General features: G+C 37.7%; 1 protein-coding gene and 1 long non-coding RNA gene across 9 annotated transcripts in view; one reads left to right on the top strand and one right to left on the bottom strand.

Moving 5' to 3' along the window:
* The window catches only part of LOC118153007 (uncharacterized), a 63724-nt gene extending 51959 nt beyond the window's left edge, over window positions 1-11765 (bottom strand). Inside the window, exon 1 of the long non-coding RNA XR_013534611.1 lies at window positions 11720-11765. This is a non-coding gene — a long non-coding RNA (uncharacterized LOC118153007). The remainder of the gene's footprint in view (window positions 1-11719) is intronic.
* The window catches only part of GRM1 (glutamate metabotropic receptor 1), a 420197-nt gene that overhangs the window by 388150 nt on the left and 9936 nt on the right, over window positions 1-22111 (top strand). For 5 of the 8 annotated variants that reach the window (XM_078370258.1, XM_078370257.1, XM_078370259.1 and 2 more), the window contains exon 9: window positions 21007-21091. The exons of the other annotated variants lie outside the window; for them this stretch is intronic. In XM_078370258.1, coding sequence (XP_078226384.1) covers window positions 21007-21067 — 61 coding nt within the window. In that variant the 3' untranslated portion in view covers window positions 21068-21091. The remainder of the gene's footprint in view (window positions 1-21006; window positions 21092-22111) is intronic. 8 annotated transcript variants of the gene reach the window in all.

Consider the following 22111-nt stretch of genomic DNA (forward strand, 5'->3'; position numbering starts at 1 on the left):
CCCCATCCTAATGACCTCATCTCAACATAATTACCCAAAGGCTCCATCTCCTAAACAATGTCTATTAGGGCTTCAATAGATGAATTTTGGGGAAAATGGCTCATACATTCAGTCAATAACAGAATGTTTCAATAATATAGAACTTGAGGTCTTATCCTTGGAATCATCAAGGATGGGGACTCAACGGTAACCTTGAGAGGTTTCGGTGCTATAATCTGGGTAGAAGTTATACTGCATGCTACAATAAGTTGAGGAGTTTGGCATTAAAAGAAGTAGGAAATTCCAATGGTTTTTGAGGAGGTTGAAGAAGAGGGAGGAAGGGGATCACAGAGGAGAACGTTAAGCTTCTTTGTAAATCTGAGAAGGGAGGGAACAAAAAAGGAAAAAAAGGAAACATAAGAGAGAGTTCATCTGGTATATGCCAGGAAGCCTGGCTGAGAGCTAGACTGCTACAGCAGAGTCATCTGACATTACTTGAGAAGCATGACAGTGAAGCACCAATTCTTAGGATATGTGTGGGTGACACTGGTTCTCACTCAGCTGTGTGTGTACTGACTGATATTAAAATAGTATAAAAAATCGGACTGGGAGTTAATAATCAGTTTTATTAAAATTTGAAAATAAAGCCCATTCTACTGATTTTATAGGGCCTCTAGATTTATAAACATTGATAGTAAGATTTCAGAAGACACAAATGAGGGAAAGCCTGGAAAGGAAGGTGTGGTCTTTTGGAATTACTGATGGGCTGGAGCACTCAGCCTGTAAGCAGATGCCCATTGTAGAAAAAAGAATGGTAGGCCAAGCATGGTGGCTCATGCCTATAGTCCTAATATTTTGGGAGGCCAAAGTGGGTGGATCATTGGAGGTCAGGAGTTCAAGACAGCTGGGCGATATGGCAAAACTCCGTCTCTACTACAAATACAAAAATAAAATTAGCCAGGTGTGGTGGCTCGTACCTATAATCCCAGCTACTTAGGAGGCTGAGGCCGGGGAATAGCTTGAACTCAGGAAGTGGAGGTTGCAGTGAGCCAAGATCGCACCACTGCACTCCAGCCCGGGCAACAAAAGTGAAACTTTGTCTCAAAAAAAAAAAAAAAAGGAGGGGAGACTATGAAGTAGAAGAAGAAAGAAGAGTATTGTGTATCCAGAGTTAAACTCAGTTGGGGATAAAGCATGCACATCTGTTCTGTATAACTGGAAAGAGTTATACAGATCCCTCTTAGATCCCTCCCTGAAGCACAGTCAGTCATAGTGCCTACATGCCCAGCACAAGGATATTTTGTTTGAGGTAAAGTCCTGTGTTCCCCAAAAAATCAGGCCAGAATGTTCTCGCTTCCTGAAAGATGCAACACTTTTTCTTCACCTAAAGGCCCTTAGCATACTTTAGAATGAACATAGCTTAGTAAGTAGATTGCATGTGGAGGAGAATGCTGCTGCAGGAGACCACCTGGAGAGCCACATGCTCAAGTGCAAGGAAGGGTGAACAGCCCCAGGATAATGGAAATGCACACTCCCTGTCCCCAACCTGGTGCAACAAATATGCAGTCACCACCATTTTCTTTTTTTCTCTTGCAAAAAACACACTTGCTCCACAAATAACCCAGAGATAACTACTTTTAATACTTATGGTTTATATTTTCTAGTTCTCATCTGAGACAGACCATGGGCACCCATTATGCTATGGCTTCAAGGAGAGCATAATTTTTTTTAAATATAGATCATCTTTTATATTTCATATGCAAATAAACTTGTATGGTCAATGCATATTCAAGTTCTGAAACGTTTTTTTATTCTCATATGTTAATGTGTAGTTTCTAAACCGAATTCATAAATATTCCCAAATAATTATCCATAATGGCCCAAGGTGGGTACATTCATAACTTCATCATACAAATAAAGAATCCGAGGCTTGGAAAGCTCAATGCCAGTTTTATAAGAGGAAGAAAGGGGGCTCAAAATTATCGTTTTCTGGATAAAATCATTTATTTTTATCATTCTAAGGGTTCTCTATGCTTGTTACCTCAGTAATGTATTTATTATTCATGCATTAAATTTAATTAATAGGAGACAGAGCCCATCCCCAAAATGTTCATTAACACATGGTTACCATAACATTGTGCACATACAAGGATAAGAAGCAGTATAATGTATTCATATTAATGAGAAATTTCAGAGTCAGATGTTTTAGTCAGTTTGAACTGCTGTAACAAAAATATCATAGACTGGATTACTTAAACAGCAGAAATTTATTGCTCACAGTTCTGGAGGCTGAGAAGTCCTAAATTAGGGTGCCAGCATGTGGGGTCCTAGAGAGTTTTCTTCTAGTTTGAAGATGGCCATCTTCTCATTGTATCCTTACATGATAGAGAGCAGAGGAGGGAGGAAGCAAGCTCTCTCCTGCATTTTCATTAGGGCACTGATTTCTTCATGAGGGCTCCTCCCCGCTGACCTAATTATCTTCCAAAGACCATACCTCTTCATCCTCTTACACTGGTGTAGGACTTCAACATCTGAGTTTTGGAAGAACACAAACCTTCAGTTTATAGCAGATGTCTACCGAGTCATCTGTTTTCTTTCAAGTTACTAGTCTTTGGGCAAATTGTTTAACTTCTATGTATTTCAGTTATAAAAATGGGTAATAATAGTGCTTCCTTATTTTACAGGGTTTTGAGGAGGACAAAGTGAGAAAATTTGTATAAAGAGTATAGCACAGTACCTAAATCATTGAGTAAAATCTCAATCATTGTTAGCCAGTGACATTAAAATTATAAAAACATGGCAAGGTACATGAAAGTTCATATTACTAACGTAAAATTCTTAATCACTCCTTCAAATACAGAAGGTTATAGAAACTAGAAATATGTCCTAGCCTTATGCACTCATTATATTCATGCTATAAAAAATGGAGGAGGTGTAAGTCTGCTGGAAGTGGAGGCATGCAAGTGTTACTCAGTGTGACATGTGTGAAGAAGGACACCCTGTTTGACATGGTTTGGCAACCTGTCCATGCTTGGCCTCAGCTGAAGATGAGGTCATTTGCATCCCATCTGCTAGCCTTAGTGTCCAGTGTAAAGTGTTATCAACTTAAAAGCGAAGCAGACCATGTGAACACGTTGTAAATCTAGTCCAGGAGCAAAAGTATTGAGAGTTTGGAGAATGAAGAAAATAAGAGGAAAGTCCCAGTGGGTTTGGAAGCTTCGGATCATAAGGACAGAGCCCAAAGGGTTGTTAATTGGAACACTTCGGCTGGATATTATAGATGACAATGTAAGCTAGCCTAAGCAAATGGGGTGGGGTATTTAATATAAAAATATAAGAAATAATAGCAGGTATCTCATATTACATAGAGGACTGGCTCCACACTAGAAAGGCTCCAGGTTCTATCTTCTTGTCTCCTGTCTCACTGTATGCCTTTTTCATCTTCTCCTCAGATATCTTTATCTCTTAAGCACTTGTGGTGAGTCTAAGGATAACGATGCTAATGCTCATGAATTCACATGTTGTTATAGGTCCAGATATCCAAGGAGACTGGCTGAATTCCCTCTACCCTCAGGGTTCTATGTAGCACAGAGAGAAACACTGTCCATGGAGAGGGTAGAAAACTCCATGGCTCTGTTAGAGGATGCATTTATTATGGAAGTTTGAGGCGTAGAGTCAACCAAGATTAAAAACCAGACCTTATCTTCACTACGATTATAGAAGTTTCTGGCTATAAAATGCCTCTGCATTGCCTTAGGATGACGACTGAGAACAGATGAAAGTTAAGTTTTGTTTTATTTTGTTTTGCTTTGCTTTGCTTGCTTTGTCTTATAAAGAAAATAGATAATTAGGACATTGTCTTCTGAGTTAATAAAAATGCATTGTAAGTAACAGGACAACAATAAAATATTATTGTTAACGTTGGTTAATAGAATTTTTAAAAAGAAGATCAGTGAGTATCTAGTCAAGTTAACCAAAAAAAATGTACCTATAATATGATTTAATTTCAAAGGAGTAAGGAAAGCCTCCTATAACTGAAGGCAACTTACTAATAGCCTCTACGCAGATTATCTAAGATATATGAGGAACTGGCTGCTAACAAAATTAGGCCGAGCCCCTAGGTGATGCTTCTCAAGGTAATGAAAAACAACTGTTTGAAAGAAATCAATAACAATAGGAAATTCTTTTCTTCTCCAGATTTTCCAGTTGTAAAAATATATACTTGTTACCATTCTCCTAGTAAATGCCCTCAAACACAGTGGGAATTTACATCACTTTCCACTTGATCATACTTTGTATTTCTTACATTATTGGGCTTAGATGGGTATGAAAAAATATAGACTCGTGTGATAAAAGTACAATAAGAGAAGTTATGATAATGGAACTGGAGTAGGGATGAGGGAGGAGAGGGGATGCGGTCAGCCAGCTCTGTGACTCGCTGTTGATTCCATTGGTGTCTTATTGCAAACTACAGACATTTAAGTAAGGCTTTTATAATTCGGTCCTTAATTTAAGAAATTATACAGAGTTGGCCGGGCGCGGTGGCTCAAGCTTGTAATACCAGCACTTTGGGAGGCCGAGGCGGGTGGATCACGAGGTCAAGAGATCGAGACCATCCTAGTAGAAATGGTGAAACCCCGTCTCTACTAAAGATACAAAAAATTAGCTGGGCATGGTGGCACGTGCCTGTAATCCCAGCTACTCGGGAGGCTGAGGCAGGAGAATTGCCTGAACCCAGGAGGCGGAGGTTGCGGTGAGTCGAGATCGCGCCATTGCACTCCAGCCTGGGTAACAAGAGCGAAATTCCGTCTCAAAAAAAAAAAAAAAAGAAATTATACAGAGTCAACTATTTTACAAACTGTGGACAATTTATTGGTAAAGAAAATAGCACAGTCTGTGATCTTACAGAACTTGGAGTGGAGTGGAGTGGAGTAGAGGCATTACCAGCAAGAAACCTGGACATGACAATGTGACAAGGTGAAGTTCTACAACGGAGGAAGTAGGGAATGTTTGGGAGGCACAGAGAGGACCTCTAGTAAAGGCTTTGGAGGCAGGGAAGGTCAGGAAGCTCTATGAACAACAGTTCCCATTAGTTGGACCAAGAAGGAGATTAAGAGTGAGGGGTTAAGGAGGGGAAAGTGCAGAGAGAGTATTCTACGCAGAGGGACCACAGTGTAAAGAGATTTGGAGGCAAACAAGACCACAGCTTATTAGGAAAATGAGGGAAAAAAAGGTCTCAGTGGGGTTGGTATTCTTTACAAGGAATATTTGTTTAACTCCAAGCTTGTGAAGCCAAAAGTTATTTCAGGGCTGATCCTAGTGTAAAATCCCTTTTGCTAGGATGGTTAGAATTATAGGCTTGGTTTTGAGGGCTGAAACATACCTCTTAAGATCCAGAAGAGAAACACTGTTGACTCATTCATTCAATAAACAACTTTCAAGCACCTAATTTTATTAGGCAATGGGACACCTACAGTGGTGAACAAGCAGACCTGGCTCCTGACTTTGTGGAAATTGAAATCTAGCTAGTAGACCAGGCATTGGACAAGGTAATACAAGCGTGGTGAGTGTTTCTATGAGAAGAAGTACAGGTGTTATAGGAGTGTTATTACAAGTCTCTAACCAGTCCAAGAATGCTGGAAATGTTTCCAGGAAGTATTGCCCTAGCTAAGATTTCTGAAGAAGAAGACAGGGTTGGTTAGGAAAGGAAGAAAGCTGATGGGATAGAGCAGTCAGAGAATCTGGATTTAAAGAGGGAAAAAAGCACTAATAGATAAAGGAAATGAAGCAATTCCAGGATGCCTGGAGCAAGAGTAAGAAGGAAAACATAGTGAGATAAGACTGGATAGGTCTCTAGGGCCAGATATCTCAGGAACTAGTTAGAGGAAGCCTTATGAGCTTGGACCTTATCTTCTGGTCAGTGGGAAGCTACTCAGGTCACAGAGCAGGGTGCACTGTGACCGGTGAGATGTGTGTTTCGGAACTATCACTCTACCCCCAGTATGGAGGATGCTTAGGAGGAGAGGAAGATATGAACCTGAGTTCTGGGAGGAGACTGGTGTAGGTTCCAGGGCAGAGATTACAGTGGCATGACTTGTGGCTTTGACAGGTGGGCTGAAGACAGTGAACAAAGATAAATACTTAAGAACAAAAGTAAAAGTAAAATTGCTTCAAAAATTCAATGTTAATATCTACACAGAGCCAGCAGAGACATGCCTTTGCCTCAGGATTACTGGGCTCCAAGACCGATAAACGTTGAACTATAACCAGAATAAATGTATAAACATACTAAAACATGACTGACCTGTAAAAAAGGGACACTGATAAACCGTGAAAGCATAGAAAAGGAGTTACCCAAACAAATATTGGAAATGGCCACAGACCTCTGTAAGGTGGAGGTGGGTAAAGGGGTTGGTGACCAATGAGGTCATTAAAAATTTAAGATGAACCTATCTTCATTTGATGCCATCAAACTTTAACTATTAAACTTTGTAACCCTTCACCCCCTTCTTCTGCCTCCCTGTGAACAAGCAATGGTCAAACCTTGTCTTCCCTTGTAAGTCTATTGATATATGTTGCAGTATTTTCAACAGTTTGTTATTTCCATTGCAAAATGAATATGGAATGAATCTGGCATGAGCCAATCTCATTTCATGACCTTGCTTAATGTAAGTTTTATCCTAGCTGATATATCACTTTTTGGGGGGCAGACAAAAACAAGCCCTGCATTTAGGATTGACCTGAGAGGCGAGTAGTGGAAGGATGATGGCAAAACTGAGAGCCAGATCCTGGCTGACCCTTGGAAAACCTTTCCTTAGGAATGTGCACTCTTTGGGGGTCATGGCAGCTCACCATGTTTTTCACATTTACTTTCATTTTTTGTAGAGTTCAGTTTAATTTAACTCTACAGTAGAGACCACAATACACACATTCTGCTTATCACACTACCCATGAACATGCTACATTCATGTAGCATCATACTGTTCTAAGATAATGAATTATGTAGTAAGTAGATTTTAAAAATCAGCCCAAAATTTATGTCCCACAACCTACCTTCTTATATTCATGCTCAGCTTTTCTGACCAGAAATTCATAGACAGCTCATGTATTAACATGTAGTACATATATATTTAATTTCTCCCACAGTAAGAATCCTAGCTCCCAAGAAAATGGATGTGAGAGTCAGAATATTCTCATGAGTGTCTATTTTTATTATTCCACAATAGTCATACAAATATCCTATAATAACTCTAATACCACCACTACCAACTCATTACTGAGAGGAATTAAAACAAATTTCATACTATCTTCCCATCTCCTCCTTTTTAAATAGTTTTACTATATATACATTATCTGAGTGCAATACCATCTTTCTTTCAACTTTCATTTAATCTTAGTTCTACAATTAAGGTTATGTTTAACACTTACCTCCTGTTCCTATGATGATGTCTCTGTAGTTAGTAATCTGAAGCTTATAATCTTGCTCTAGAGTAGATTACTCAGGGAAAGTTCATGGGACTAAAACTTAGATTTTGCTTGTTGAAAACATTTTGTCTACAATCTTTATCTCAAAGGCCAAGTTTGCTGGATATAATTCAGGGTGCACATTTTATTTTTCTTTAGTATTTTCAATATGTTGTTCCAGTTACATTTAGTATAAAAGCTTTGCTGCCGCAAAATCTGATAACAATGTTTTTTTTCCTTATAAAACACTTACTGTTTTCTTCCTAGACATCCAAAATATTTTTTTTTTCTTACTCTATAAGCTCCAGTGATTTAACTAGAACATTTCTTGGTACTGATTGTACTGGGTCAATATTCTTAGAAATGCAGTACTCTCTTTTAATATGTAGTTATTTTTTTTTAATTTTAGGAAAATTTTATTGAATTACACTCTCCAGTATTTGCTCCCTTGCTTTAGTTTTTTTTCATCAAGAATTCCTAGTATCTATATATTAAATCATCTTTGGCTTGCTTCAATGTTTATACTTTTTCTCTAATCCTTTTTATTCTCTCATTTTATGTATTTTTCTATTGAAGTATAATTATGTATAATAATATGTGTTAATATTAATAATAGTCTGAAACATTCTACAAATGTGTAATACACCCAAGAAACCAACATACAACCAAAACCTAGAGCATTGCCCTTGCTCTAGAAAGTTTCCTAGTGTCCCTTTCTAATCTATCCTACTCTCCAATTAGAGACAACCACTATTCTGATTTCTAGCCCCATATATTAATTTTGCCTGTTCTTGAACTTAATAAAAATGGAATCATAGGGTAGATATTATTTTATGTCTCTATTCTCTCACACAACGTGAGATTAATCCATGTTCTGGCAGGTAATAGGAACTTATTCCTTTTAATTACTGAGTAATGTTCCCTTGCATGAATATACAATGTTTATTCTTCTGGTGATGAACGTATGGGTGTTTCCAACTCTCACTATGAGAAATAAGGTACAATCAACATAAATATACAAGATTTCATGAACATATATTTTCATTTAGTGTGGTTATATGCTTAGGAATGAAATTGCTGAATGATAAGGCAGGTGTATGTTTAACTTATAAGAAATTGCCAAACAAATTTATACAATGCTTTTGCCATTTTGCCTCCACCAAGAATGTATGTAATTCATTTGGTGTTAATAGCCTTTTACATCTTAGCCACTCTAATGAGTGTGCAGAGAGGTATTTAATTATAGTTTCTATTTGCATTTTCCTGATGACTAACAATCTTGAGAGTTTTTTTATGTGTTTATTGGCCATCTTTATGCCATTTTTGTGAAATTTCTATCCAAATTCTTGCCCTTTTTTTGATTGGGCCACTTGCCTTTTATTATTAATTGTATAATCTGGATTTGAGTTCTTTGTCAGATTTATGTATTGCAAATATTTTTTCTCAGTCTTTGGCTTTTCATTTCTTATTGGCATTTTTTGATGAGTAAAAGTATTTAATTTTGATGAAGTCCAATTGATATTTTTCCTTTTACAGTTAGTGCACAGTTCAGTGTTGAAACCTTGCCTATGCCCAGGTCATAGAGCTATTCGCCTATGTTTTTTCTAGAAAATTTATGGTTTTGACTTCTATATTTATTACTGTAATACATTATTACTGTAACACATTATTACTGTGTTACATTATTACTGTATTACATCTTGTAGTACATAAGCAACACATCTTAGTTTATGTGGCTGTAACAAAGCCATCCATAGATTGGGTGGCTTATATACCACAGAGGTTTAATTTTTACAGTTCTGCAGGATGGAAGTCTGAGAATAAGGTGCCAGCAAGGGCAGGTTCTGGTAAGGGCCCTCTTTCAGGATGCAGACTGCTGTATTCTTGTATCTTCAGGGGCAGAGACACCGGAAAGCTCCATGGGGTCTTTTTCATAAAGGTAGTAATCTCACTCATGAAGCCTCTACCCTCATGACCTAATTACCTCCCGAGTGCCTGACCTCTTAATATCATCACATTGGGAGTTAGGATTTCAATGCATATGTTTGAGGAGGTGCAAACATTCAGTTCTTAATAGAGTGGATCGTGGTTATTGCTTGTTTTTGTTTTTTCTAAATAGACATCGAGTTCACCCAGATCAATTTTTGAAAATATTGCCTTCCCTCATTGAATGATTGGTACTTTTGTCAATATTCAGCTGAACACATGTTTAGTCCTGATTATGTACCCTCTATTCTGTTCTATCCATGTATTCATCTGTCTTTCTGCAAATACCACACTCACTTGATTACTGGAACTGTAGACTGATTTTGTAAGTAATTAATGTAAGTAATTAATGTGAGTAATCAGGTAATGACTTATTTTCTTAATGTAAATCAACTTTGTTCTTATTTTCCATGATTGTTTTGGTCATTCTAGGTCTAGGACATCATTTTTATTACTAAAAAGTTCAGCATTATGTTTGATGCTATCTGTAGTTTTGGCATAGATGCCCATTAATAGGGTGAATATTTTATATTCTTAAATAAATTAGTAGTTTTATCATTTTCCAAGCAAAGCAAGGATCATGAAACACTTAAATTTATCTTGCATCACTGTTGTGCTTTTTTCTCAGGCATTTTATTTCTACACATATTTTATATCCTTTCTTATATTATTATTAATATGATTGCTTTGCATAATCAATATTTATGTATCCCCACATATTTCTTCTTTATGTTATAATCCAGTTACAGACTGAGCTGATTTGATGTGGACTGTGGTTTTGTCAAACTTGTTCTGCTTCACCTGGTACATCCTGTTCAGAGCTATCCAGGGGTCCTGGCTGAGATTCTGTTCTGATTGTGTACTTGAACTTCTCATTCTTTGAAAGTCTTTGAAGAGTTTCTTAAGTTTGCTGAGAAATTGATCACAAATAGGCATTGAATTTTGTCAAATTCTTCCTCTGTATCAGTTGAAATGATTATATTTTTCTATTACTGGGTAAATATGTTGAATTATCATCAAATGTTAATCAAACCCTGAATTGCTAATATAAGCCCTCTATTGTCCTTTCTATTGACTGCTAGAAACAGAGTCTACTTTGTCTGATATTAGCATAACTAATGACTTTTATTTTTGTTTGGTACTTGCATAATATACCACTTTCCATGCTTTGATTTTTAGCATTCCAACCTTTTAGTTTCACCTTTGTGTTTAGATGTTTAAGGACTGTGTCTTATAATCAAACTTATGAGTCTGATTCTGCTTTTCTATCTGAATGTTTATCTTTAAATTAGAATATCTAGTTTATTTACATGTGATATAATTGCTGACATAATTGTATTTATATCTACCACTTAACTATTTTCCTTTTGTCTTACTGGATTTATGTTCCATTTTATCTTTTCTCCCTTCTTTTGATTAGCCTTATATTAATCAAAATAATAATTACTAGTATTTTAATATTCGACTTTCTCCTGTATTAATGTGTTAGCTCTACTTTCTTTTATTTTTCATGGTTACCATAGAAATTACAAAAAAAATTCTTTAATCTCTTACAGTCTTAAATAAATTATTACTGTCATCACTTTCCATGCAAGGCAAGGATCATGAAACACTTAAATTTATCTTGCATCACCGTTGTACTTTTTGTCTTTTGCGTTTTATTTTCACACATATTTTACATCCTATCTTATATATTGCTGTTAATATGATTGCTTTGCATAATCAATATTTATGCATCCCCAGGTGTTTCTCCTTTATGTTATAATCCCGTTAAAGACTGAGCTGATTTGATGTGAAACTTGATCTGCTTCACCTGGTGCATCCTGTTCTGAGGGTAGAGCTATTCAGGTTTCCTGGCTTAGATTCTGGGTTCCAATCGTGTACTTGAACCTCTCATCCTTTGAAAGTCTTTCACTCCAATTTTGATTCCTCAGCACCATGAGACTTCCAGAAACTTCACTCTGACTTTCAGCAGCTTTCTGCTTAGTTTTGTATCCTGTGCCTTGTGTAGCCTAAAATGTGATAATTTCTCTGGAGGGAAACCACCAAGTGTCAGTCACACTTTTCTTTACTTCCCTCTCTCTGGGATCTTGGTTCATCAAGTTCTAGCTGCCTTGGAACACTTGAATTCAAAATTTTGTGTCTACAGTCCCCTGTGAATGTATCAAAAGTTTTCCTTGCTTCTTTACCTCTTAGTTAAGAACCTCCGCCTGGATTCTCAGTCTGTTGTCCTGTATCAAGAATCATTAAAAATCCCAAGAGAAATATAGCTTGAAGATGATCTGCTTACCTCTCTGAAGTCCTGTTTCTTCCGATGTATGGATCCGTTGTATTCTGGTTGCCATGACAACTTCTCAATGTCTTCCAGTGGTTTCAAAAATATTGTATCTGGTTTTTCTTGTTGTCTTTAGTGGGAGAGTTAGTTTTCCCTGGGATACTACATATTAGCTGAAAGCAGAAGTCTTCTTATATCAGTCTGAATCCCTGCCTTTTATATTATATGTACCACTTAACGCTGTTGGAGAATGTTAGAAAACCAATGCCTTTCTCAACAGGCTGTGATGTAGCTATGATGTTCTTTAGGGCTATGGTGATTACACTAGTAATACTATGAGAGAAATTGTATGATAATTGCTTCTTCAGTTCTATTTCAGTTCCATGTGTGATGACATGAAAGTATTAATGCTTCTACTTATTACCTTCAAAATGCCTCTGTTTAAAGAGAAATAGCAGGGTAAAATAAACCTTAGTGGAAACATGTATCCAATATCGACATTAGTGCTATAGCCAAGAATTTTAGAATCCTCACAAAATTTTAGGTTTTACTGTTATAAGTCCTTTATGATTATCATTACATCTTCAGTTTTAAGCTTCTTACAAAGTAATTATTTCCTTTTTTCAAAACATCCTGAGGTGAAAATTTTAACTTTTGGCAAGTTGTTTTTATCATCCTTTTCTCTCTTCCTCTGTGATAAATCAGAGTAAGATAATAAAAAGTCTCACTTTGGCAGCCTGTCATCTAAAGTCTATCTGGGAGCACAGCAGGCTATTTTCTCTTTTGTGTAACTTGGTTTGCCTTTTTTTTCCTCCTAATTCTGAGCATCCGTTTCTCATTAGAAGAGATTCCTATATGTGAGACTGAACACTTAAAATGCACGTAAATTAAATAATGTATTTACAATATGAAAAATACTAACTGTACTCTACTGTAGAATTCTGAAATAAGGAATACTTCAGTAGCAATTGACTTAAAAAAATTAGTACAGTGTCAAATTCTATCATTTAAATTTGGCATGGCTCCTTAGTAGCTACTCAGATATTTTAACATATAGTTTTAGAATATTTACATTATATATTTTTAAGCAAAACAAAATATATGTGCAGTCCCATGTAGTATATGTAGTATCTTAGTTATTGGAGTAAAGCTAAAAAGAAAAGAAATCATACTCTGAATTATTAGGTCATGATAAATTTATTTTTGTAAGTTTTGCTTATTTTTATATTAATAATAAATATTTACAGTGCAAAATTTGGAATATATTGGGAAGCATAAGGAAGCTAAATAATTATTTATCATTATATCTAGAAAGAAAAATCCCTATTGATATTTTAATGTATATCCTCATTTTAATGCACACACATATACATACATGCAATACATACACATTATTTTTACTAAATTTTCTTAAAATTTAAATTTCCCTGTGGATGTTATAACATTCAATATTAAATATTAAAATTAAGACTTTGTAATAAAAATAATTGCTTTTGCTATACCTGCAATTACTAAAGTAATAGAGAAGCTCAAAACTATTTCTTGCTAATATTCATATTAAGAATATTTTTATATTCTGTTTTGATTTATTTAGTTATTCATTTACACTTATAATAAGTAGAATGGCCATGTCTTTGCATATCCAGGCAGTCCAAATTTATGCCTTTTAAAATCATATAATTATAAAGAACACTTCTTTCACTCTTAAATGTAATAGGCTTGCATGAGTAATTCTATGGTTTTCTTAATTATTTGAAAATATTGGGGTATATGAAAGCAGAATAGGGTGGCACATAAGGTAATTCTGACATGAATTATGTCAGTCTTTAGAGATTATGGCCTGTGGGAGATTAGAATTAGCATGAATAACATATAATAAGAAGTAAAAAGGATCACAGGAGAGGTACAGAGATTTTGCATGCATTGCAATATGAATTGTACAGGAACTCGATGGACATGTTGCAATTGTGAAGGAGACATATGCAAGATCCCAAAGGCTGAGGATACTTTGGGAACCTAAATGTTATCAAAGAAACGGAAGTAAGAAAAATATCAAGATACCATTTTACAACCCTCAGTCTTGCAAAAAATAAGAGATAAAGAATTCTGATGAGGCTTCTGTCTTGGGTAGAATGAAAGAGATTGTGGCAGAATAGATCCCAAGATGAAGAATTGTAAAAACAATAGGAAAGACAAAGATAATTCATTTACAGCATCAGGAAGCTACTGAAGTGATGAAGATTAATGAGACTAAAATTTCAGAGAGAGGAGAACTAAAAAGTGAGCTAATTATCTGCAACAGCGTTTCCATGAGGGCATTTGCCAATTCAGGGCACTATCTGGAGGCTGAAAGTATTTGTTTATTCTCAGACTGCTATAACGGACTACCTGAGACTGGGTAATTGATGAAGAAAGGAGGTTTAATTGACCCACAGTTCCACAGGTTTAACAGGAATCAGGACTGGGAGGCTTCAGGAAACTTACAATCTTAGCAGAAGGCAAAGGGAAAGCAAGCGTGTTTTACCAGGGCAGAGCAGGAGAGCAAGTGAGTGAAGGGGGAAGTGCCACACACTTCCAGACAAGCAGATCTTGTGAGGCCACACTGGCTATCACGAGAACAGCAAGGGGGAAGCCTGCTTCCATGATGCAGTCACCTACCACCAGGTGGTGACGGCAACATGTGGGGATTAGAGTTCCGACATGGAATTTGGGTAGGGACACAGAACAAACCACATCCCTGAGTTTCCAGGCTTGGACCAGGCAGAGAATCAGTGGAAGGAGGAGAGAAAACAGGAAATCTTTCAATCACAAAGGACTGGGGTGAGGAAATGAAAGGCCACAGAAGCTTCACCATAGGTCCAGCTTCTCCCTCGACACATTTGCCAATGTCTGCAGTTGGGCAGGTCAGAAAGATTAAAAGCCAAAAACATCTGAAATACAGAATAGGTTTCCATGGAGTTCCCCAGTGCTAAGAGACAGACTCATCTGAAGAGAGAGCTCAAACACTCTTTTAGTAATCATATGAAGCTAAAATAACAAATTTGAAGACTCAAAGTCACTAAAAAACATGATCAAGTTTTCCTGTCAAGATATTTTCCTAATTCTGAAATTATCTGCAGAAGAAGACCAAAAAACCTAAATAGAAAATCTTTGAAAAGCAGGGAACAGAGAGAAAGACCCACCAGATGAAGTGCACTAGTGCACAGCCAGGCTTTCTGTTGAATGTCCTCAAGGAATATGCCCTATGGTAGACTGATTTTTATCAACATTGTAAAATGACTGTGACTCAGTTCAGTCCCTGGTTGGATTACATTTATCAGTGCCCCGCTACTTAGCAGAGAAAATAGTAAAGCAAGATCGCACTTTCTACAGCCACTACATAATACTATTTTACATGTACACAGAGTCTCATTTGATATAAAATATTGTTATGTATGCCAAGAGATAGGGCCATATAACTGGAAAACCTACAGCAACAGACAATAGAAGCAGACCTTCATGTGTTGAATTATTCTTGGAGACTGCTAGAAAACCAACTCAGGATTCTGAACAGTGGTAAATAAAGGAAAAGAATCACCTATTTGCCTTGCCTTTTCTGTTTGAACTCTGTCTCAGAGGGACTAAACAGATGATGAGGGAAAGTTCTTCCTTAGAAGGGAAATACAGTTGACAGATACGAAAAGGATTTAAAATTGCATCACCACTTTGTAGTCTCATAAGAAAATAATTTACCTACACTCTGATAATTAATGGCTGCTAAAACCACCAGAGGAAAGACTGAAGGGTTGTTCTATAAACTAGGCACCATGCTGACAACATCTGCTATCTTTGAAAATTACCATAATAGAAAGTTAATTTAAAAATATATAAAAACCTCATACACTAGTGTAAATTGTGCAAGAACTTTGCAGAGCAATTTGGTAACATATAAGAAAGATGAATGTGCATCCTCAACAAAGCACCAATTCTAGTTCTAAGTAAATATCATGGGAAAAAAATCTCCCACATTTGTGCAAGAATGTTTATTGCAATGCTGATAAAATAGCAAAATGTAAGAAGCAACCTAAATGGCCATTAGTAGGAGAATGCATTATTTTATATAGTGCCATATTTAGTTTAAGTGAGTGAATTAAATTTAGTTTAAGTGAATGAACTAGAGTTATACCTACCAACATAATACTGTGTAAAAAGGGAAATTGTTGAATGGAAATGTAGTGTAATATCAAGTATATGAAATATAATATGCTAAACACTATTATGTATTATTTACTAACACATATGAATATACGCATTGTAAAAGCATTAAAATATGCCAAATGATAATACACACCAATTTGTCTCTTTAAATGGAGAAGATTCATATTTAGGATAACGTACAGAGGGCTTCAAACATATCCTTAATATTTTCAAAAGAAAGAAGATTTTAATAAGGCAAAGTGTTCATATTTGACCAATCTGTAGTGGTAACTAAACTGAATGTTATTAAATCATTCTCTGTAGTTTCTTACTAGCTTAATAAACTTAATACTTAACAATTTTGAAATGAAACAGTATTTTACATATATATGAAAAGACTGCATATGTAAAAAGAGTTTTGATGTACATGCATGTGTTAAAAGGAAGAGAGGAAAAAATTTCCATTTACAGAGAGCCTATACACATACTCAGAGCTCCATTCTCCCTTCCTATGAACAAATGCTGAAAAACAAATATTAAAATTCAGAAAATAGGGAAAAAAATGCATTTGGCTTTGGAAAGCAATCAGAGGCACAAATTATGTTATTTATCCATAAAAACAACATAAAATAGACTGTACCCTGCTAAAATGGTCTTGGGTGGTGGCTGTCATTCTTTATGATTACTTTGGACAGCTGCTGCATTATTATTTCCATGATGAGCTTTCTATATTTTTAAGACTGACCATCTGGAATTCTACAGACCATTTTATCTCTGCTAAAAAGTAGATTAACCTCCAAACCTCCATAAACATGCAACGTCACAGACAGCTAGCCTGACTGTTTGCCTCACCTGTTCCTGACAATTCCATTCAAAGTCACTAGTACCCAAATAAGAAAGTCTGGAAGAGAGAAAACAAAGTCTAGTTTATTTTCTACTAGCAGTCATTGACATTCTTCAGTAAGGGAAGTGGCTTAAGTCAATGAGTAAAGTGAAGGGATGTTTGATACTATGAAATAGTCTAAGCTAAATACACACTGATATTAAAAATATCTGGGTCTTTTGTCTGTGTCTTTGTTTTTCCATCCTTCCAAATAAGGATATTAATAGCAATGGCTTATGGGTTAGGCTGGAATAGCATTTTGCTATTTGAAAGCATTTTCACACATACTTTCTTAACAATCCTTATTTATGGTGGAAAAAGTTGAGTCTAAAAGAAATGATCATACAATTGGAAAGTGCCAGGCATCCTGACTCAATGTCCAGAGATCTCATTGCTAACATCACACTGAGTCAAACTTATTTGTAACAAATTCTGAACTTCATTAAAAAAATAAATCTTTACATAGAATGTGAAGAATGGGTGACCTGATGTGAATAAAATAACATATTAAAGCAAAATCATACAGAGTTAAGTACACTCAAAGAGAGGTAGGCTATTATATCAAGGACTATTTGGACAATGAAAATATTTGGGTAAAACTATGCAGAATCCATCAGTATATGACAAGCAGTGACTTTACAAAAAGAAAAAAAAAAGGAAGAAGGGAAGAGGAAGGGAGGATGGAGAAGAGGAGGTGGGGAGGGAGAGAGGAAGGGAGAGAAAGAAAGGAAGGAAGGAGGGAAGAGAGAGAGAGAGACCTTTGCACTTTCAGAAGAAATTGAAGAGGACTCTTTCTGACTAAACTACTTCTGGGGTTTCTTTAAATCCACAACTTCTGCCAAAAGCTTCAAGCACAGATTTGGGACTTATATTTGACAAGCCCCCATATGCTACATTTTCCCTCCAAGCTTTTACTCTGGCTTGCTGAGTCTGTGGTTGGTTGAATATGTGGTTTTACAATGGCTAAAAATACCCTGAAGTCAACCTCTTTTTCTCAGTTTTTATGCAGTTGATAAAATGGCCTCTCTGGCCTCAGATTTTACATGGCTTGGCCTGTAACCTTTAATAAAACACAGAGTCTGTATGCCGGGTCATTTATATTTCACTTCAATGCAAAATGAAAGTCAGAGACCAAACAAAAGGGATCATAGAGGATGCTTTATTGTTTTTTTCAACTCTCTCCATCAATAGTTAATTAGGGTGTCTTTGGGATTACTCAGAGTTGCTGTGTGCAGCTTGGCTGTCAATATGTCTGAAAGCCCCAAAGGAACCACATAACTATCCCCTAACTGCAGGAGTAGTTTTGAGAGGGAATGTAAGTCACAGAGGCCACAGAGCTTCCTGTTGAATTCCTGGGAGACACAGAAGCACAGATGCTGCCTGGGTACACCACACTGTGCAACTACGCTAAGGTCAGCACATCAAGTCTCTAAGTTGTCAAGGCATCCCCCTACCCCTTGTTTTTATCATTAGACATCCCCAGCAGGCAGAACCAGCTGCATTTTTTGCAGGGCCCAGTGCAAAATGAAAACCCGGAGCCCCTGGTTCAAAAGGCAGGGGAAAAGTGCTAAAGGTATTACAGTATAAAGCCACAGCTTCTCTTGATCTGTCGTAGTGTTTTGTATTTTTCATTTAGTGCTGTGCTCCCTTGTGTGGGGCAAATGAAGTCCCACCCTGACACGGCCACCCCCATTTTGTGACTTCACACGCACAGCCCACAGGCTGCCAGGTTCCCCTCCAGCCAGTCACTGGGCAGAGGCCATAGGGAGGTTGAACCAGTTACCTCTCTTTCTCATGTGCCCCTTGCCGCAGCCCATTTTAGACAGGTGACTCCTGAGGCTGTTGCAGTAACAGTGCAGAGACACCTAAGGTATCTGGACAAAGGATGGGCAAGAGGCATGTTGCCTTCCAAAAATGTAGTGGCAGTGCCAGTCCAGGGAGAAGACAGCCACTGCCATTCATTGCCTTGAGATAGTACAGGGCACATACACCGGCCCCTGATCATGTCAGGACTTGTGCCCAACCCCTTGTCGGTGGTGGAAATTGGCAGGGATTTCTAAGCAGGAGCAGGTAGTGGAAGGCAGGACAGGCTGGGACCCAGGGAACAGGCGTGCAAAAAGCCTAGAACTTGTCCAGGGAAGGCAGGGAGGCTGCAAGATGTGGGTCATGTGTAAACTGAGGCTCCTAACTCCCAGTGCATGCTCTATTTTCCCATTAACCATCACTTACAAAACACAAATTAAAAGATAACATAATTATGAATTTCAAGAGGATGATCATCGAGCACTAAATATCAAGTGCAGAGCTCTTTGGAGGAAGAAATCGTGTCTGTGCTGGTTATAGGCCCGTGGAGCTGGTGCTGCCAGGGCCCCAGCTCCCAGTGCCATTTGAATAGGCCACATACAGACATTACTCAAAAGTAGAATTAATTGGAGTCTCAAGAATATGCAAACAAGGCAAAGCCTAATGTTTTGAGTGTATTTTCTCTCTTCTTTCATGAGAAATGAAGTTGTTTGAGTATTATTTTACAGATCACTTCCCACTAACTTCATTTATATATTCAGACATATCTTTATTCCTGATCATCTCCTTGCTAATATTTTCATTGTTTTAATGATCTTTGTGATTTAGAGTGGACATCTTGAATGTCAGGGAAATATTACCTTGACAAGTTTGGTAGCAAACATTGTCTCTTTCTAATTTTCTTAAATAAATGGATTATTTCGGTAATAACGAAGTTACACCAAGGTGTCTCAAATTCTTGTTTCTGGATGAAGATTTCAAATTACTCTGGGTAGATCATACACCTTTAAATGATTTTCTGAATGGTCCAAACTTGATGGAATTGTACGTAGAGATTAATTCTGTTTTTTCCTCTGTTACATTCAATGTGCTATGGAACATCTTTTCCTGCCTTATCCATTCAGATCAAATCCCTTGCTTTCACGTAGTGAAAGTCTGTCTGTTCCAGAGTATTCTTGTTAAAAATTTAAAACTCTCATTTCTTCTTCCCAGCATCTGTCAGGCCTCAGCCTGAAAGACCTGGAGTGGGAAGAGGCATGATCTCCTCCTGCAATATCTCTTCCTCCTCTTTCTTCTGAGCTTACACTCTTCTGTCTGCTTTGATGGGAAAAAGCAATCAAAGAGAAGGAAAAGATCTTTGACTTTCCAGGAGCCATTGTGGTCCTCTTCTAGGTTACCCTGGACAGTTGTCACCAGGATCTTCTGGGTAGAGGGTCAGATGTTGACTCAGAGTGAACGTTGATGAGTTTGAGGAGCCCTGTGGGGAACCACGTCACGGCAGAGTCCCCTGACAAGGGAGATCTCTTCCCAGTTGAACCAACCTCATCCATACCACCTGCAGCATGTGCTGATAGTTCACCCTAAGCATCTTGTCCCTGGAATTCTTTTCCATGGCAGGCAGCCTTCTTACGTGGCATGACAGCCAGACAGCTTTATCCCACCACTTTCTGCAGTGCTAGCTAACTCATGGGAAAAGCACTTATCCTTATTCCAACAAATGATGGAAATGCTGCCCATCAACCTTGTCATGTCTAGCCAGTTCTCTTTTCCCTCTGCCAGAGGGGCACAGAGGACAGATTATCTTAGGTGCTGTATAAGGAGACAGTCTATTAGAATCAGATGATATTCCTCCCTTGTGTAGAGTCTTCCAATCTCAACAGGTGGGTCTCTTGCTGCTCCCCCTCTCTCTACTGGACACTTTCTGTCTTGTGAATACAGGAGATAAACATGACTTTATATAAAGTGACAGCAATGCATTCATGATGCTATCATATGCAGGAAAATTAACACTGCAATTCAAAGTCACAGTGTCAGACATAAACCCATGCACTTCCTTTAAGAGGGGTAGAGGGTGGAAAGATTCAGCCTACATCAATGTGAGTAGAGGTGAAGTCCACTGCTACCAGGGATAAAGAAGGGTGTCAACAGTGGAAGGAAAGAGCAAACCTGGGATAGACACACACATACACACAGCAAAAAAATAAAAAATAAAAAAAAGCATCTGCCACTTGAAAAGAGATACACCCCACTGACATGGCTTTAAGAAATAGCCGGACAATAAGAAACAGCCAGGCAGAGAAGGGACCATACAGGAAACGGAGGTGGAGGCAATACAGAGCTAGGTTCAGAGCCAGGCACTGCCTGAGTGGTGGACTTGCCGTGTCTGTACACATGTGTAACCCCCTCGCTCACTGGGTGTCTTTTTCTTTTCAATCTTCAGGAAGAGGCAGCCAGAATTCTCGCCCACCAGCCAATGTCCGTCGGCACATGTGCAGCTTTGAAAACCCCCACACTGCAGTGAATGTGTAAGAGAAGCTGCATGGAAAATCCAGTGTTTTGCCCCTTGCTTTCTCTCTCCTGGGTTTTTCCACTTTCTGACATGGAAACAGATGTGGTGCATGCCATCAGAATGAAGAATTCATTTACGTGCCATGGTTTGCACGACTGCCTTAAATTGATTGTCCATCATTCTTAAAAGGACACTGTCAAGTTGTTCGTTTAGTCTTTTTGCTTTTTTATGTTTTGATGCACTATTTTTTTTCCTGATTCTGGAGATTCACTTTTGTTTGTGACTCCCACACACAAGCTTGAAAGTGAATTTTCTCCCTTCAGAAATGTGTCAGCTTCTCCTTGGCAAACAGAGCTCTTTCTTTTCTTTTTTCTTTTTTTGCCTTTTTGCGGTTGCACAAATGTTTGAAATGATCCTGTCTGCACTACAGTAAAAGCCATCGCTTGAATTGATGGAAGAGTTCTATCATGTGAGTTTGCGGGGGTGGGTGCCAACATGAGCCTCTGCTGGGTGCCTCCTACGCCCTGGGGAACACAAAACAAAAGTTTTGTGAGTCCCACAAATAAGTGCACTTTACCAAAAGAAAAAGTAGTCATTTTCCTAACATTATGAGCGATTTTTATCAGATTTCCTCATCTGATAAAAACGATGCATGTCTGGTCCCATTTTTGACCTTTAAATCTTGACAGTGTCTTTTTAAGTTAACAAAAGAACATAGACCATGTTCAGTTCGTTGTGCACGGAGTCTGTGGTCATTTTCAGCTGTTCCTTTACAGCCCTTCAAACTCCTGGGAGAGTCAAAGGTACACATTCCTGCAGCAGGAGGGAGCCCACTGATGAGGCGTCTGTGGCTTGAGTAGCTCTTCAGATGAGAAGAGCCCGATTTGTTCAAATATCTGCTACTGAACCTGGCCCTGGAGGCTGGTGAATAGGGCCATAACATCTCTTCCCTTCACTCGATGGAGTGGATTGGGAAGTCTGTGGTCTGCCTTTCTGCTATTCATTATACAAGCCCAAAAGAAAGAGTGTGGTTTCC

Source organism: Callithrix jacchus, chromosome 4 (genome assembly GCF_049354715.1).
Source record: "Callithrix jacchus isolate 240 chromosome 4, calJac240_pri, whole genome shotgun sequence".
In the NCBI taxonomy this organism is placed as follows: Eukaryota; Metazoa; Chordata; class Mammalia; order Primates; family Cebidae; genus Callithrix; species Callithrix jacchus.